Source organism: Pecten maximus, chromosome 1 (genome assembly GCF_902652985.1).
Source record: "Pecten maximus chromosome 1, xPecMax1.1, whole genome shotgun sequence".
In the NCBI taxonomy this organism is placed as follows: domain Eukaryota; kingdom Metazoa; phylum Mollusca; class Bivalvia; order Pectinida; family Pectinidae; genus Pecten; species Pecten maximus.
This window is the reverse complement of record NC_047015.1, coordinates 48,570,336-48,590,617: the sequence shown is the minus strand read 5'-3', so window position 1 is coordinate 48,590,617 and position 20,282 is coordinate 48,570,336. Positions and strand designations below refer to the sequence as shown.

The 20,282-nt window shown below is 34.1% G+C and overlaps 2 protein-coding genes across 2 annotated transcripts; one reads left to right on the top strand and one right to left on the bottom strand.

Annotated features, from left to right (window-relative positions):
- Positions 1–2,589: 2,589 nt before the first annotated feature.
- LOC117336492 lies at positions 2,590–4,818 on the bottom strand. Its single transcript, XM_033897061.1, has one exon. It carries the CDS (start codon positions 4,690–4,692, stop codon positions 3,631–3,633), a length of 1,062 nt encoding a protein of 353 aa, XP_033752952.1. The 5' UTR covers positions 4,693–4,818; the 3' UTR covers positions 2,590–3,630.
- Positions 4,819–12,165: 7,347 nt separating this feature from the next.
- On the top strand, positions 12,166–18,974 carry LOC117336490 (synaptobrevin-B-like). The gene is made up of 3 exons (XM_033897046.1): positions 12,166–12,412; positions 15,486–15,803; positions 17,827–18,974. The coding sequence occupies exons 2-3, from the start codon at positions 15,486–15,488 to the stop codon at positions 17,968–17,970; spliced, it is 462 nt and encodes a 153-aa protein (XP_033752937.1). The 5' UTR covers positions 12,166–12,412; the 3' UTR covers positions 17,971–18,974.
- The last annotated feature ends 1,308 nt before the right edge of the window (positions 18,975–20,282 follow it).

Genomic DNA, 20,282 nt, shown 5'->3' with positions numbered 1-20,282 from the left:
GAGAGGAAGTTGTCCTCTCCTGGCTCTGTACTGGGCACACATATCCTATTCATTCGTACCTTTTTAAACATTTTTATTTTCTATATCAGATACTTTAAATAAAACGGTAGATAGAACATAACAAAATATAACAAGAAACATCTTGGTGATTCGAACATCGAACCTTTAGGTTATAGAGCGGTGGCTCTACTCTATAAGCTAAGCAGACCTGTCGATTATTGAAGTTTATATTATCATGTATAGTAAGTCTATTGGATGCTGATATTAAGATATTTCATCAACTAGGTTTTTTTTTCGATATCAACGCATTAGAGGACCACTTTTAGGAAAAGGATTATATATGTCTTTTGGTACGTAGATGCGATGTATGTCAAAAAATGGTTTGAATTCGGGGAATTATCCCTTTAAAATTGTAGAAAGCCTGATGTTGCAACTTTACGATCATATAATGAAACAGATTAAAGATTTTTATTAAAAAAAAAAAAAAAAAAATGGCGTTATTGTTTAATTTTTAAACTATCACCTTCGGGTCGAAACATGCCAATATGCGCCACACATCCTTGGCAAAAATTAAGTAGAAATAATAAATTTCGCCATTTGTTAAGATTCTTTAATCATCTTTAATACTTTTACATCAACAAATGTGAAATGGATTAATTCATTATCACTTTCCGATTCAATATCGTATGATGAAAGATGCTTAAAAATATTGTGGAATAACTAAAGAGCGTAAATTACCGACGTTGTAAGTTATCACTGAATTAGGCATTGAAGTTGATCACGACCGTTATTGTAAACCAATCCGTTAAATTGATGCCCGTCAAGAATCAGTTCAATTTGAAATACAGATGAAGATTTTCCTTCCTCCTTCACAGTATATCTGTAATCGATCAACTCTTTCATGATGCATAGTTTGACATAATCAAACAGCAGCCAGAGTCATGCCAGGGCGAATTGTTATAATCATCTAATAGAAGGAAAAGAGAATTTTTTTTTTAAATCTAAAAGAAAGAAAAACGTCATTAAAGGAACCCAAATATGATGTTGTTTCGTTCATGTTCCCTTAGAAGAAATCACAGAAGACATATTTAGGGGACCTTATTCGTCACAATGGATGTTACTCCTCCGTGTTTCAGCTACATTGGAACAAAGGCGACATCCCAAGTTCAATGCGGTCAACTCAGCCCTATCAGTTTACGTAAGAAGCGTGTGATCATTTTTATTGTATGTTTTATCCTAATTGTTTAGTGATACATTTGTATGCATGTAAATGACAATTGTTTCACCCCGTGGACGTTTATTTTACGCTGAAGTGTTGTGAAAGGAGTTTGTATCGAACAGAGTTAAATATATCTGTGTATCCAGGAAGAAAACGATATTTTCAATTCTTAAATTAAAATGACGTTGGTTCTCCTTGCATTTAATACAATTGTACCGGTAAATATAACAACACGGATAATTTATTCAAATTGAATTTATTATATAAATATAAATAAACAATGAACAAATTTATCACAGATGGCTTTTAAAAAATGTTTGGGGGAAAGCGATAATTTGAAGAATACACACATTGTCATCTGAACACTAAAAACTAATAATCAACAATTAAAAATTGAACGAAATATCAAATTGGTCATCGAAGTATACCGAAAACCGAATTGTACTTAGAGTACCCCCGACTCCGAACGGTAAAAAGAGAACATTTCGGTTTTCTGTTTATACATCGAAAGACCGATTTATAACCTTGTTCATTCCTTATAATTCAATTTTAACCTATAATGGGGGAAAATCTAACATGTGAATATATTGACGTTTAACAAACATAGGATGTGTTTCAAATTGTTCTCAAATTGAAGCACGCTTCAATTTAAAAACCAAGCATATTGTTCGCATAATACGCAGAAAGCAATATGTTGATGGTTAACAATATCTTTGTAATCACTTGAAAGACATAATAGATAATTCTATGAAGAGGAACGTTACATCCCAAATAAAACTAGAACTTGATGTGGCACTAAACTATGAATAGGCACAGAATCAATTGAGGGTGTAATATATATCTGTATAATACATACATAGTCATTTGAATAACTTGTAACAAATAATCAACAATTAAAAATTGAAGGAGATATCAAATTGAAAGACCGATTTATACGTTCATTCCTTATAATTCAATTTTAAAATATAATGGAAAAAATCTAACATGAAGATACATTTGATTTACAACAGAAACGTTTTCTACGGCGGTGAGTTTGACCTTGAACAAACACAGGTCGTGTTTCAAATTGTCCTCGATGAAGCACACTTCAATCTAAATAGCATATTTCGAAGAAAACGACATGTTGATAGTTAACAATATTTATGTAATCAATTGAAAGACATCATTAATAATCAATAATGCAATATACGTATGTAGAATACAAGCATAGTCATTTGAATAACTTATAACAAATAATTAACAATTAAACATAGAACGAGATATCAAATTGGTGCATCGAAGCATACCTAAAACCGAATTGCACTCAGAGCTAACCCCCCCCCCCCCTCCTCCCCCCCCCCCCCCCCACCACGGTAAAAAGGGAACATTTCGGTTTTCTGTCTATACATCGTTAGATCGATTTATCACCTCGGTTTTTCCTTATGATTAAATTAAATCTAACACTGTAATTGTAGAAATGGCAACTTTAAAATATATTTGATTTACAAAAGAAACGTTTTCTTAGACGGATGATTCTGACGTTGAACAAACACAGGTCGTGTTTCAAATTGTCCTCGATTTAGCACACTTCAATCTAAACGCTAGAAAAATTGTTCGCATAATCCGCAGAAAAAGACATGTTGATGGTTATCAATATCTATGATATCGCTTCATAGACATAATAGATAATACTATGAATAAGTGCGTTAGATCCGAAATAGAAATATTGATGTGGCACTGTGCTATGGATAGACACAAAATCAGATGAAGGGTTCTATATATGTCTGGTACACACGTTTTGTGAATCGAACGGACTCACATTTACCCTCACATACACACAGACGCACAGACAAAGCAATTACAACATACCCCGCCGCCACTTTTTTTCTTAGGGCGAGTACACTGGATTTAGAGTCACGATACCTATGTACCTGTGTATGTAAGGAGCTTTTAAAAGTAGGTTATTGCAGTAAAAATTACTATTTGTTCATGAATATTACTACTTCATGCCTTCAGTTACACAATTGATATATAATTTTCAAATTTCATTAAAAAAAATAATCTCCAATTACTGATTAATTCGGTGAACATACAGATAACACTTTTTCTTTGTTAATGAATCGCGTATCTCAAATCTATATCATCAAAGTCATAGGATGTGCGATGTTAACGTGAAAAATATCTGTCCAGTTTTCAAAAAAAAAATGAATAGTAAAGAAAAATTACATTGTTTGTTTTCACTCACATAATCATAATCAAGCAGATATTGACGGTTGTTTCTGCAGTCATATTATCTGACAAACAATTACCTGTCGATTAGAATATACAAAAACTGGATTACACGCGTAAGATTCAAGGTTCATGAGTTTTTTCAATATATAGTGGTATTACGTAAGACAGACGATTTTCGTGTGTGTGAGGAAATGTATATTCTATGTGTTAAACACAACTATCAGTACCAGTATAACTATGGCAACCAATATCAGACACACCACCATCGTATACCGATATTTTGAAAGGACAACACGGATGTTTTCAAATGTTAATCGTGAGGCTCTGACCTTTGGTCCACTTTCAACATCAACAGATTCTCCTGGCATACTCACAGTGGAATGGTTAGTGTCCGTCAAAGTTGAATTGTTAGTTTCGACATCCACCGAAGCGGGCTGGTCACTGGAAAGTGGACACTCATCCATCGTCGACATATCCACACTTACATAGATATTGTCTGGCAATACTATTTCATCCTGAGTAGACCGGAAACGTACTCCATATGTTGATGCTAAATCCTTGGTCCCATCGACGTGGTGTTGGCCATCTTCATCTGAATCAAATCCGTGGTTATCTTGTCCAATTGGCATACCATCCTCCAAATTGGATGACATTGATTCGTGACAAGACTCTGTTTCTTCTGAACAGTGTTTAATCACAGAAGATTCTAACACACCGGATTGACCACAGTCACTGGGAATGTCTGTCAAGTCTTCAGAAGAATCTGACAGCCCATGGTGTAATTCTTCATCCTCCACCAATGATATCACCACGGATTCGTTACGTAGTGTTGAATTTACCACAGGCACATTTGGCACGACAGGGTTTGATGGCTCAGGTTCTTTGATAACAAGTTCTTTACGATGTCTCTGTGTCCATATCCGCCCTCCAGGATTCCCACGGACACGTATTGACACACCAGCATTGTAAGTGGTAAACTTAGAAGAACTTACGTATCCTTCCATCGCCGGAACTCTGTCGATGAACCCAAGTTCCTCACATGTTCGGAACACCCAGAGTCGCCTGTTGTCACCTGAGTACCATAACCCGTTACGTGAAGTAACGGTAATTCTTGGAATATCATCAACGTAACATTTACGTTGTAAAAGATCGTCCACTGTTTGTCCGATCTGAGTTCCAGAATATCTTCCATATCCGAAATAATAAGCGATACTATCCTGACTGTAGCGAATTTCTGACGGACTCAGCGATAAAATCGTCATGTTGATTTTTCGGATTATATTTCCAGGCGTACAACTGTAAATATATAATTTGATAGAGCGCCGATACGCTCCTCAACATGCAGCTTTTCTCCAGTGTTCTGCATCTAGCGGGAATCAATAGAAAATTGTTTTGAGCTGGTAATTTCCAGGTATCTGATAAGGTTTAATGTATTGGTGTGGCGTCTGTCCATTGGTCAATAGCCGGGTATTTCCATTCTATTTTTGATAAACATGTGTTCAGTTATATTTTAGTAGTAATATCATTTACTATAAATAAAGTGTTTCTTTACTAGGAAATTAAAGTCGGTTTAAATTTCGTTTTGTGCAAATATCAAATTTGAATACCTATTCTGATTCATCATTTGTACTCCAGGGGTTACGATCGCTGTTTATTAGGCAAAAGTATATAACAACCGAAACAAATTGATCGAATTCTTTATACAATTTGTGATATGAAAATGATATATGTTGTAGATTAAACGATGTGCTAGCAAACTACGGTCAGTCTTACATAATATTGACAGACACGCACGAGTAGTCCCCCCTTAATAGGCAATGATTAAGAAACGATGGCAATGTATCATGCATTATTATGTCTAAAGAATGTTATAAAAATCTAAAATAATATTTTACCTCATTAATGTGGTAGTTAACTATATATATCCCATGGTAACCGTTATAAATTCATTTACATGGTGATGTCTCTTCATTATTACTGTTAAAGCATGCCACTCATGTTTATTTGAACTGAAATGTTTATATATAACAGAACTTAACATTGAATAAAGAGAACAATAAATGATATTTCGTTGAAGGTAGCATATATTGCCTAATTGTTGTCGAAAGTAGTCCTATAGGAGTGGCCTCCCTTATGTAAATTACAAATGGCTTCCGCTAATGTTGTCACCCATAATAAAAGCTTCTCCTTTGTTAAGACTTCAGGCATAAATAATAGGGGTCCCACAAACTCGACTAATATCTGAAAATTGTTTTACTTTTTATGTTTTTCAAAATTGTGATTTTATTAGATTATTAGACACTTCTAGTGGAAAGACGTTTCTAGCAAGTATCTGTTGCTGTCAGTAATACTTGCCTCTTTGGATTTAACACCAATGAATAGAAGACATTTAGACGAACATTTTGATATATCATATCATATATCGTTTTTTTGTACATTTCGAGGTAAAGCTTTTTTTATATTCATGTACATTTTTCAGTATTCATTACTCTTAATCGGAAAGGGATATTTCATTTTCTTTTCTGCTATTGCCAAAAATACCCACTCTGATATTTTATTAGGGCTTAATAGATAACAAATAGTCATAACCGAATGTATTATATTTTAAATGTTAACATAAATCGAATTAAATATGTGCTATCTATCATTTTTTACCAATCAATCTTAACTAATAAGCTTACAGATACATACATGTAAGATGTGTTTAAATATACACTGGTTTTGTGTCACTTTAATGGAAGGGAGAAAGAATTGAAAAAAAGACCCTAAAAGAAAGAAATATGTCATTAGGGGAACACAAATATTATTTTGTCTCGTTCATGTTCTCTTAGGAGAAATCACAGAAGATATATTTAGGGTCATTGTTTGTCACACTGGATGTTACTACTCCATGTTTCACCTACATTGGAACAAACGCGACGTCCCAAGTTCAATGAGGTCAAATCAGACCTACCAGAATACGTAAGAAGCGTGTGATCATTTTTATCGTATGAGAACGGTTATGTCATTTTAAACAATGTTCTTTATCTTAAATGTTTAGTGATACACTTGTATCCATGTAAATGACAATTGTTTCACTGCATGGACGTTTGTTTTACGCTGAAGTGTTGTGAAAGGAGTGTATATGGAACAGAGAGTTAAATATGTCTGTGTGTCCAGGAAGAAAAAGATATTTTCAATTCTTCAATAAAATGACGTTTGCTTCTTGCATTTAATACAAGTGTACCAGTAAATATAACAACACAGGTAATTTAATCAAATTTAATTGATAACATACATATAAATAAACCATGAACAAATTTATCACAGATGGCTTTTGGCTTTTAAAAAAAAAATTTTTTGTTAAAGCAATCATTTGATGAATACACACATTGTCCTCTGAACACTAAAAACAAATAATCAACAATAAAAAAATGAACGAGATATCAAATTGGTCATCGAAGTTACCGAAAACCGAATTACACTTCGACTAATAACCCCTCCCGAACGGTAAAAAGAGAGCATTTCGGTTCTCTATCTATACATCGAAAGACCGATTTATAACCTCGTTCATTCCTTATGATTAAATTTCAACATATGACGGGGAAAATCTAATACGAAGATATATTTGATTTACAACAGTAATATTTTCTAAGGCGGATAAGTTTGACCGTGAACAAACACAGGTCGTGTTTCAAATTGTCCTAGATGAAGCGCACTTCAATCTTAATCGAATATTCCGAAGTAAACGATATGTTGATGGTTAACAATATCCATGTAATCACTAGAACGACATAATAGATAATCCTATGAAAATGAACGTTTCATCCCAAATAAAACCAGAACTTGATGTGACACTAAACTATGAATAGGCACAAAATCATATGAGAGGTAAGTATATATCAATAAAATACAAACAGGGTCATTTGAACAATTTATAACAAATAATTAATAAATAAAAATTGAACGAGATATCAAATTGGTGCATCGAAGTATACCGAAAGCCGAATTGCACATAAAGTAATACCCCTCCCGAACGGTAAAAAGAGAGCATTTCGGTTTTCTGTCAATACATCGAAAGACCGATTTATAACCTCGTTCATTCCTTATAACTCAATTTTAACATATGACGGGCGAAAATCTAACATGAGAATATATTGATGTTTAACAAACACAGGTCGTGTTTCAAATGTTCTCGATGAAGCACGCTTTAATCTAAAAAAAACAAGCATATTGTTCGCATAATCCACAGAAAACGATATGTTGATGGTAAACAATATCTTTGTAATCACTTGAAACACATAATAGATAATTCTATGAAAAGGAACGTTACATCCCAAATAGAATTAAAACTTGATGTGGCTCTAAAGTATGCATAGGCACAGAATCAATTGAGGGTTTATTTGAGGGTTTAATATATATCTGTAGAATACATACATAGTCATTTGAACAACTTGTAACAAGTTATCAACAATTACAAATTTAACGAGATATCAAATTGGTGCATCGAAGTATACCGAAAACCGAATTGCACTCCGAGCTACCCCCTCGACTCCGAACGGTAAAAAGGGAGCAATTCGGTTTTCTGTCTATATATCGTTAGACCGATTTATCACCCCGTTCATTCCTTATGATTAAATGGTGATTAAACCTAACACTATAATTGTAGAAATGATAACTTTAAATACATTTCATTTAAAACAGAAACGTTTTCTGAGGCTGATGATTTTGACGTTGAACAAACACAAGTCGTGTTTCAATTTGTCCTCGATGAAGCACACTTGAATCTAAACTGTCTGCACATTGTTAACATAATAAGCAGAAAAAGACATTTGATGGTTATCATTATCTTTGGTATGGCTTCATAAACATAATAAATTATACTATCAAATAGTGTGTTAGATCCTAAATAAAAATTAATGTGGCACTGTGCTATGGATAGATACAAAATCAGATGAAGGGTTCAATATATGCCTGGTACACACGTTTTGTTAATCGAACGGACTCACATTTGCCCTCACATACACGCAGACACACACACAAAGCAATAACAACATAACCCACCGCAACTTTTTTAGAGTCACGAGACATATGTACCTATGCATGTAAGGAGCTTTTGAAAGTAGGTTATTGCAGTATAGTTTACAAAGATTAGTAATTTTTCATTTGTTCATGAATATTACTACTTCAGGCCTTCAGTAACATAATTAACATATAATTTTCAGATTTCAATAAAAAAATAATCTGCAATTACTGATTAATTCGGTGAACATACAGATAGCACTTTTTCTTTGTTAATGAATCGCGTATCTCAAATCTATATCATCAAAGTCATAGGATGTGCGATGTTAACGTGAAAAATATCTGTCCAGTTTTCAAAAAAAAAATGAATAGTAAAGAAAAATTACATTGTTTGTGTTCACTCACATAATCATAATCAAGCAGATATTGACGGTTGTTTCTGCAGTCATATTATCTTACAAACAATTACCTGTCGATTAGAATATACAAAAACTGGATTACACGCGTAAGATTCAAGGTTCATGAGTTTTTTCAATATATAGTGGTATTACGTAAGACAGACGATTTTCGTGTGTGTGAGGAAATGTATATTCTATGTGTTAAACACAACTATCAGTACCAGGATAACTATGGCAACCAATATCAGACACACCACCATCGTATACCGATATTTTGAAAGGACAACACGGATGTTTTCAAATGTTAATCGTGAGGCTCTGACCTTTGGTCCACTTTCAACATCAACAGATTCTCCCGGCATACTCACAGTGGAATGGTTAGTGTCCGTCAAAGTTGAATTGTTAGTTTCGACATCCACCGAAGCGGGCTGGTCACTGGAAAGTGGACACTCATCCATCGTCGACATATCCACACTTACATAGGTATTGTCTGGCAATACTATTTCATCCTGAGTAGACCGGAAACGTACTCCATATGTTGATGCTAAATCCTTGGTCCCATCGACGTGGTGTTGGCCATCTTCATCTGAATCAAATCCGTGGTTATCTTGTCCAATTGGCATACCATCCTCCAAATTGGATGACATTGATTCGTGACAAGACTCTGTTTCTTCTGAACAGTGTTTAATCACAGAAGATTCTAACACACCGGATTGACCACAGTCACTGGGAATGTCTGTCAAGTCTTCAGAAGAATCTGACAGCCCATGGTGTAATTCTTCATCCTCCACCAATGATATCACCACGGATTCGTTACGTAGTGTTGAATTTACCACAGGCACATTTGGCACGACAGGGTTTGATGGCTCAGGTTCTTTGATAACAAGTTCTTTACGATGTCTCCGTGGCCATATCCGCCCTCCAGGATTCCCACGGATACGTATTGACACACCATCATTGTAAGTGGTAAACTTAGAAGAACTTACGTATCCTTCCATCGCCGGAACTCTGTCGATGAACCCAAGTTCCTCACATGTTCGGAACACCCAGAGTCGCCTGTTGTCACCGGAGTACCATAACCCGTTACGTGAAGTAACGGTAATTCTTGGAATATCATCAACGTCACATTCACGTTGTAAAAGAGCATCCACTGTCTGTCCTATCTGTTTTCCAGAATAACTTCCATATCCGAAGTAATAAGCGATACTATCCTGACTGTAGCGAATTTCTGACGGACGCAGCGATAAAATCGTCATGTTGATTTTTCGGATTATATTTCCAGACGTACAACTGTAAATATATAATTTGATAGAGCGCCGATACGCTCCTCAACATGCAGCTTTTCTCCAGTGTTCTGCATATAGCGGGAATCAATAGAAAATGGTTTTGAGCTGGTAATTTCCAGGTATCTGATAAGGTTTAATGTATTGGTGTGGCGTCTGTCCATTGGTCAATAGCCGGGAATTACCATTCTATTTTTGATAAACATGTGTTCAGTTATATTTTGGTAATAATATCATTTACTATAAATAACGTGTCCCTTTACTCGGAAATTAAAGTCGGTTTCAATTTCGTTTTGTGCAATTATCAAATTTGAATACCTATTCTGATTCATCATTTATACTCCAGAGGTTACGATCGCATATGCTGTTTATTAGGCCATAGTACATAACAAAAAAAACTTGATCGAATACAATTTGTGATATGAAAATGATATCTTGTGTCGATTAGACATTGTGCTGGCACACTACGAATCAGTCTTAAAATTGACAGATACGCACGAGTAGTCTCCCTTTAATAGGATATGTTTTAGAAACGATGTTATAATGCATATGTCTTAAGAACGTTACAAAAATGTTAAATAATGTTACCTCGTTACTTTGATATTTTACCGTATATATATATATTAAGTTCTATTTTTGATAAACATGTGATCGGTTATATGTTTGCAGTAAAATCATTTACTATAAATACAATGTTTCTTTACTTGGAAATTGAATTCGGTTTCAGTTTCGGTTTGTGCAATTATCATAATATTTGTGTAACTGTTCCATGTTCTATGTCTATATGTGATCGTATGTAATTTACCTGTGTCTTGATAAAGGGGCAGATTGCCTCGAAAATTTGACAATTTACTTGTCTGTACTGTCGTTATTACTACTTGACATATATATACATGTATGTATATTAATATATATATGTAACGGTTATAAACCCATTTAAATACATCTTAATGTCCCTTCAGTATAACGGCTAACGCAACTCGCTCATATTTATTTGATCTGAAATGATGATATATGTTAACATAACTGAACATTGACTAAATAGAGGACAATGAATAGTATTCCGTTGAATATAACATATTTTTCACGAGCATGACAGAATATCGTTGTTTTCAGGAATGCAAAATTCTGTCATACGAGTGAAATATATGTTATATTTCACGAAAAGCATTCAATAATCTCTTTATTTTATTTTAATGCAAATAAATGAATTTAATAAGTAAATAATATAAAAAAAAATATCTGCTTCGTAAAAACACGGAAATCCGTATCATTATCCGTGACCCCGTATCCTTATGACGTAATGTTTATTCAACATATCGGTGTATTGTTGGCTTTTAAAATGCACATCCTTTAAAATATATCCTACTATAAGAAGGGCATTAACGAAAATGATGTTTTGTTGTTGTAATAACCATATAAATTGAAATAGCTCTCAGTGATAAAGTATAATAATTCGTTCATTCACAAACATTAGATAATAAGCCTGCTTTCTGTTTACATGAATTACTTTAGCCATAGAACACTGTATCTCTGTGCCATTGTTGAATGCCATTGTTGTATCAGCAAGGGTTGGTGAGATGGAGGGGGAAAGGGATGAGGTTGGGATAGGTTGGGAGTCATCGCCTAACCTAATTAGACTTTGAATTATTCAACAAACAACACACTAGATATCAACACATTATATGTAGGGTTAGCTACATAAGAGCCAAAATGTCGAAGTCTGGATGATCCACCAGCCCCCCCCCCCCCCCCCCCCCAAAAAAAAAGTGAGAGAAGACCAGAATTAACCTTTGTCATTTAATATTATCAAAGCGCGTCTACCATAAGCATTGTTGCATCATTTATATACTTTAGGTTGTGATAACCACACTAAATCAGGTGTTAAGTTACTCCAACAAGAACGTTATATGTCAGACGTAAACGCCTGCCAGAAGTTGGCCTGCAGCTATCTGTAGCATTGGTGCAGTAATGCAGCACCATGTGTTTATCTGTAATATTTGTAACCCTCACACTTCTATTCCTCCGTCTGCTATACAACAATGGGGATTTCCCTCTCCGTAACAGTGTGAGCACGCTAGCCATTCCCATCATAATACATAACTTTTACTGCGAAGCAGTGGAGGTCAAAGGACATGACAAGCCTACCTAAGGCAGTTGAGATATTCAAAGACGGAAACATGTAAACTGACATATTTAATTTATTCGTACATGGGAGATCAACACACAAGACGATAAAGGATACAACCGAAGCCTTTTTGGCAACTGGGGAGGACCAGTGGATTGTGTGACATATCAAGGCAAGTGGTTTGAGATAAATTTGTTCAGACATTCTTGTTTAATGAATGTATCTATTAATGACGCAAGAATCAAAAAGAGGTATTCTACTTTCATTTTAAGTATCGAATGTAAGAACAATCGGAGTTTTCATTTATTGATTGCCAATCTTAAACTTCGAGTCTATAAACAGTATTCCGCCTGTTAGGGCCATTTTCCCAACCACTGAGATGACTTCTATATGTCACAATAAAGGCATCATCGAGTGCATATGCGAGTTATTTCCCCTCGCACAAACTAGGCAGCAAGCGTAATATATCTTAATACTCAATGGTAAAGAAAGATTTTGTCCACGATTTTAACCGTTTTTCTTTGATCTACTTATCTCAAACACTTCAACCAAATAAAACCATGTATCATTACGAAATTCCACACAAATACTTCGCGGACGTGTTGTTTTGTTATTTTTGAAGGAATTATTCCTTTCCACATTTAAATCTAACAATGTCAATTCAGTCGGTCAGAAATTGTTGCCGCACTGAGTGATACCACGTTATATTAAGGTAGAAATATTTTAAGGCACCAGATCAATGATTTTGAAATCTCGCGCTATTTTAAGGTCTCACGCAACTAATTATTTTACCGCATGTTATCACCAAGACGACATCCCCAATTCTCATTTGATGTTTAAATGATGCAATATACCAAATTAACGTTTAAAGTTTCACTACCTGAAAAATGATGTTTTTGTATAGATTTAATGGCATATAAGAGTAAATCGGTACACAAATGACAGCAATCCTTATGTGATCAGTAGACTAGGATCCCCCACCGGGAAATTGACATTACTGCCTTTATATACATTTAGTTCCATGTCTTTTTCCTCCCCCCCCCCCCTTTTTTTTAAATCTTCAGTAAGATAATTTAGAAGGTATGTAAGAGGTACCTATTTCACATCTTAATTACTTAATTACTAAGAAAATTGAATCATTGATTAAATTAATTCATATGATAAACCTAAAGGACTCTCCATTATGTACTTTTGTAACCGACATACAGAAACTATAGTCCACATTTTTTGGGAATGCAGACTAGTAGCCATCTTCTGGGAAGATTTCAAAGTATGGCTATATGATAATACTTTAACTAATTTACAATTACATGTTACTGATGTAATCTTGGGAAAGTTACATAAAGATCAAGAAGTCAAATATCTCAATACGTTAGTATTAATAGCAAAATTCCATATTTATAAACAAAAAATTAAAAATGGTCTCCCCTGTATTAATGGATTCATAAAAGAACTAGATTTGTATCTAAAAACAGAGGAGGTAATTTACAAAAACAACATGGAGTATGATAGTTTTGTGAAAAAATGGTCTATATAAGTGAATAATTTTTCAGATCTTCTTCACACATATCATAACATGTACTTAAAAGTAAGTCAAAAGTTTTTCCCTTTTTATACCTTTAAACACAATATATTAAAATGAGAGAAAGCGTGAGTGGAAGGTTGTTTGTTTGTTTGTCTCTGTATTCCAAACAAAAAACAACCAATCCTTTTTTTCTATTCATCACTTAATACGTATTGTACATCTTACTGCTGTAATGATATGTCTGTATTATTATACCATGTAATATAATGTACCTGTATGCATACTATATGTTAAAGGATGAATAAAAAAGATTTCAAAACTGAAATTAATTCAAGAAAATACCTACAAACCTCAGACACATATTTTCTTTATGCACTTGCTTCAAGTTAAACAGATTGCCTGATTTAATTTTGTGATACTTAAAACCTGTGTTCTATTATTAGACAACTGTAATAAATATTTACTATGTACCATCAGGCCGCTGAGATTGATAGAAAACGATTATATAATATACCACAGCATCACCGGAGGGATAACTGGCATGATTCCATATATATTCCTCTGTAAACAAACTATATATCAGAGGAAAGGAATTATCTCTGCATTATTTATACTACCGGACTCAGTGACCCCGTCAATTATCAATTATTCAATAATCTAGGTTTTCGTAGATCTAAATATATCTAAACCCTACTTTTTACAGATGCCAATCCTCATAATCATTCAGGTATATACACACTGTATGGAGATTGATGCTAATATTGTATGAAGGTTAAGTTAAGTTTAAGTTAAGTTTATTTTCTAGACCAGGATATATTAATTCTCTACTCTGCCCTGAAAGGTATACCATATGTATACTTGATGTATTATATAATACTATATAGTATGTACAAGTTATATTGAAATATATCTAGTGCCAGGTGCGTAGATTATAAGTTAAACATTCATATTGATACATCGGTTCTGTAAATGTATGAGATATCTTGGTGTAACCAAGAATTTATCTAATCTGTTTTTGAAACTGTTTGTGTTTGGGGCTGATATAACCGTAACTGTTCCAAAAACGTGCTGCTCTTTCAGTGAACTTATTTTTCTTGGTAGTGAAGATTTCCGTTGTGGAAAGAATTTTCCAATTATTTACACGGGTAAAGGTTTGCTAAGATTTGTTATTGGAGATATGTTGGTCTCTCGTATTGAAATAAACATAATACTAATTTGGTATATTGATAATCACATCATACATAGATTGCAGCTAAACGCTCACGTTTTTAAATAATCTGTGTTATGTGACAACAGCACGAAAGTATTCATATTGTCTGAATGGACGATACGACCAAACCTTAACTGATTTGTTAGTTTGTTTCATCCAGTTTTTCGAAAATCTTAATACAAAAGGTAGATCTAAAATCAATTTAGCAAGAGAGATGTAAAACACTCGCTTAACTATATCCTAGTACTATGTAGAGACAGCCAATGACGAACGATCTTGTATTAAACGAAAATGGTTTGAGATTATATAATAAATAGGTGGTTTAATGTAGGTGTATTTACAATGAAGATGGAGACGGTCAAGCGAGTGTGGTTTACATCAATTCAAGCTCGGTAACTCGCTTTAAATGAATACATACACATCGGTAATGAATCAAACAGATTTCCGATACATATGATTACATATTCAAATTGTCGTTTTATATATATGTTGTTGCTTTCAATATTCTAGATGAAAAAGAAACACAAGCAAGAAAAAAAGGCAAAAAAGGAAAAGAAAAACAAAAAGGGGAAAGACAATGGATATTCGGAAGACGATTTGTATCTGTTTGAATCAAACGAAGTTCACAGTGCTAGTACTCCAAATATTAAGAATCTACCGGAGGAGATTGTTCCACTAAGGCCAGCCCAGCGCACAAAAAGTCTCGATGAGCTCAGGGAAGAGGCACAAGAAGTAACAGACATTATGATGGACAATGTCGTTAAAATTAGAGACAGGGAAGGCAAACTCGACGATCTCTGTGAAAAGGCGGAGAGCCTGAACGCTACGGTAATTATACTTAAAACCCGTTAAATAATATACTTCTAAAATATACCTTATCTTCGGAGAATTAGATATGATACTCATTAGTATAGATGTTGCAATATAGCTGAATTAAAAGTTTTTTTATTACGGCATCAGTATCATGACAGGATGTTACGATGTCTATTCAAAGTCACTTTACAGGTACATAAAGAGGTGAAATGTGCTGTCAAATAGATAACTTCATCAGAAATGTTAACTTGTTCAAGGTACATGTTATAATAAAGTAGCAGTGGTATCTATGAACAAAACAAATACTAATTATAATAGGGCATTCATCTCCTTTCTTGAGGTGCTCTTTACCAGTAAACGTGGAACGTGATTGACTCAATTGATGGAAATAGCCTCACGTTTGTTATCTATACAGGGGTGTTTATTTTGATAGGGTAATGAAAATCTGTGCAAGTGAAAGGTTTCCATGGGAAGATATATACGTGTGTACAGATATGAAAGAATGCAGGAATCGATCAGGAGCTCTTAATATATTATATTCGGAATTACATTTCCAGGCGCAGAATGACATTTCTAAAATGACCGTGATAAATCGACTTTTATATTTACAGTTTCCTTGAGGACTTATATTTCACTTATCTGGTATATATATACGCCAGTGCCAAGAAGTGGCCTTTCAGAAATTTACGAAAAAGCAAATGCCAAAGCTACCTCTAAGATATTTTTTCAGGCGCCTTCATAAATGGAATATCAGATATCAACAAAGTAGAGTTTGACAGATCAATATATCATAACTGATTAAGTAAGTCTTGATGCTTATTTTGATGGCATCTATGTTAAAAAGATAGGATTAACATGAATTCAAATAAATATAGCATATACTTCCTGTCCACATCAACCTAATTCATCAGCGAATCAATTTCAAGTTAATATATTTAGTTTAAAACCAAATACATTTATTACTAAGCAAGTGATCTCGAGCACTCGATACTTTTCTTTAAATATTAAATTAATCAAGCTGGGAACAAATCTACCTTGATTTTCCCAGCTAGGCATGCATGATATAATACAGCGACATTATAAATATTGTACCCAGTATCTTGATATAGTTTGTCATAGGGGCTAGTAATTTACCCTTGGGGCTAGTGATTTACCCTTGGGACTAGTGATTTACTCTTGGGACTAGTGATTTACCCTGCGGGGGGGGGGGGGGGGGAGGGAGGGGGGGGGGGGGGGGGGCTAGTGATTTATCCTTGGGACAAGTGATTTACCCAGGGAACTAGTGATTTACCCTAGAGGCTAGTGATTTATCCTGGGAACTAGTGATTTACCCTAGGGGACAAGTGATTTACCCTAGGGGCTAATGATTTATCCTGGGGGCTAGTGATTTACCTAGGGGACTAGTGATTTACCCTGTGGGTTGGTGATTTACCCAAGGGGCTAGTGATTTACCCTTGGGACTAGTGATTTACCCTAGGGGCTAGTGATTTATCCTGGGGTCTAGTGATTTATCCTGGGGACTAGTGATTTACCCTTGGGACTAGTGATTTACCCTAGGGGCTAGTGATTTACCCTGTGGGCTTGTGATTTACCCAAGGGGCTAGTGATTTACCCAAGGGGCTAGTGATTTACCCTTGAGACTAGTGATTTATCCTGGGGGCTAGTGATTTATCCTGGGGTCTAGTGATTTATCCTGGGGACTAGTGATTTACCCTGTGGGCTAGTGATTCGGGTATGTGGCGTTTGTTACAGATATGCATGGTTGTCCAAAACTAAACTTCCGATGTCCATTACTGTATCACTTATTAGAGCTAAAAGAAGAACAATATATGATGTTCTTAGAATTACTGTCGAGTCCTACAAGGTCGTAACAATTGTATTATGCAGTTTTTTTATTCATAATTTGACATATACAGTATCTGTTTCTAAATTCATATTTAAATGTCTTATTCACGAGTATGTCTTTTGTTCAATCTTAGTTGCAAAGCAGGATATTAAAAAAATTATTATCTTTTATTTGTTTTGTTTCTTTTCACAGACTGAGATGTTCCAGAAGACGTCGGTGTCGATACGAAGAAAACAATGGTTGAAAAATAAGAAACGGACTATAATGCTTATTGCTGCAGGTGTCTGTTGCTTAATTATTATAACTATAGTACTAATGATACTTTTCATTCCTTAGTTAATAATAATAGCACTTCGTGTCTAATTTTAGTGTTTAGTTTTTAGCCTTCTTCGTGAATCTGCATCACACATTAACAATTCCAAATCGTTCATTACATTAAAAAATCTAAATTCAGACAGCTTATTAAGGCATATGTATTATACAAAACACAAAGCTTTTCTAGTTTTTATCGGGAAAGAAAATCTTTCGATTTAACCCCAGTATTAATATTTCTTAAACTAATGAAATACTTTAACTAAAAACTTTTTCACGTGAGAGCATTAAGTCTTTAGATTTTTTTCTCGAATGAAACAATTATTTCCTATGGGAACATCTATATAAAGGAAATTCCTTCAGTTAAGGGGGGCGCTTATGAAACCGAGCGCCAGAAAATCTACTTTTTGGAGAGTACGAAAATAGCATTTGTATCCGGTGACGTCATAGTGACATCAGTGACCTTTTCTACCCTGTGTTGATTCATTCGATAAAATGTGCAAATTGGTAGTTATCATTTTGTAGATTAGTAAATACCCATTATGCTTATTGTCTTTTCAGAGGGGCTACGACTTCTTTGTAGCATAACATTACATCTAAAGATAATCGAATGACTAATCTTAATTTGGTCCAATCACTGCATGATGGTGTCGCTTGAATGTGTTTAAAACCGAATAATTTTATGGTTATTGTATATTTCATGATTTATCACGCCTAAAGGACTTCTCTTTAAGATAAAATGATTTTTTTTTCATGATAACTTCAAACATAATATATATCTAAAAAATATTTTAGGATAATATTTTCATTCTATGTGATATTAACAATCAAATGTAATATTTGGATAAGAAAGTTTTAATGAATATCAATGTGTTACCGACCACGCTACAATATACATTTAATTATGTCACAAACTCATTTTTTTAAGAATTGTGTTTCAGTTTAACTTTTATTTGGCGTATTATATACACGGAATCAGCATATCTCGCATTGTAATCATCAAATAAAACATGACGTTTCATAAAGTATGTTAATATCTATGTTATTTTTAATATTGTAATGTTTAGTTTTTATACAAAAAAACAACACATCCCAATTGGACAAATAACTGTAAAACTACAAAACTATAAATTACCACAGCCAACTATCTGTGTTAAGCGTGGATTGGTTACATAACTTCTTTGATTTTTTGCTCCATAATACAATATCACCTGGTTGTTCTATCAGGTACGATAAGATTCTCAGACAATTGGATTTTGTCAGAAACGTAATTTGTTTGTTTCATTTTGTCTATATTATGTATCTGCATGTCTATGAAAAATGAAGTTATGAATAAGATATTAGAAGCAAAATATGTCAACACTAGATACTGGGAACACATATTCTAGGTTCTGTAACAAACCGAATCAGGCTTACATTGTCATACGTTCGGATAACGACGGTTCAGCAGCTTTATCTGTATTAACATTTGGGCCATTTTTCTTCAAGTCAATTTTCTTTCAAACGATCTTCATTCAAGCAGACCGAGTACAAATACGCCGCCTCGTAGTCATTCAGTTTTCGAAGTAAAATTAAAAGATACCGCATCATACCATAATCTTTAATAGGTTTATATTAGCAGATGTTTTTTATTTTCAGTTTGATAAGCCATTTTGCTTGATCCTTACGGACTTCAAATCAGTCACCGCCCATTATTTTTGTTTTGTTTTTATTTTTGTTTTTGTCTGTTTTTGTTCTTTGGTTTTTGTTTTCGTTTATTAAAGGTCCATTTATTTACAACATATTATTCAAATCTTATCTATATATAAAGTATTAAGATAAAAACAATAGGATGTCAGGTGGCAGATACATTATGCATAATCCTATCTCGTTTATAATGACGTATTTCAATAAGATATGATATATTTTTTTTTGTAATTTATATTTTATTCAGTTAAACATATATTATCAGCAAACACAAGACATCTACATTTTATGGTCATTCACACCTTTCAGCACTGATGTGTATTTCTATTATAATTTACTACGCACAAGCTTACACACACACATACACACCCACACACCCCCATTCTCGCCCCCCAGAGTCTGCTAAGCTACGCTATACCACCGTACTGACCGAGTGACATAGGAAACGAAGGGAAGTAACTCTGATGAATGAGAATGACACACCCCACGCAAACACCTTCCCACACACATGAATGTTCTAGTACATATACATACATGTACACAATACTATACACATATACATGTTCATACGTACTACATATAGTCATATACTAACTATTGCATATGACAATGAGCACACATGCTTTACTACACATACATGTACTATTTTG

What these genes read in the sequence shown, in the direction of transcription:
- LOC117336492 (XM_033897061.1), bottom strand. Translation starts at nt 4,692, where the DNA reads ATGACGATTTTATCGCTGAGTCCGTCAGAAATTCGCTACAGTCAGGAT.
- LOC117336490 (XM_033897046.1), top strand. Translation starts at nt 15,486, where the DNA reads ATGAAAAAGAAACACAAGCAAGAAAAAAAGGCAAAAAAGGAAAAGAAA. An exon ending in CGGAGAGCCTGAACGCTACG is followed by an intron (nt 15,804 to 17,826) that starts GTAATTATACTT and finishes TTCTTTTCACAG; the next exon opens with ACTGAGATGTTCCAGAAGAC.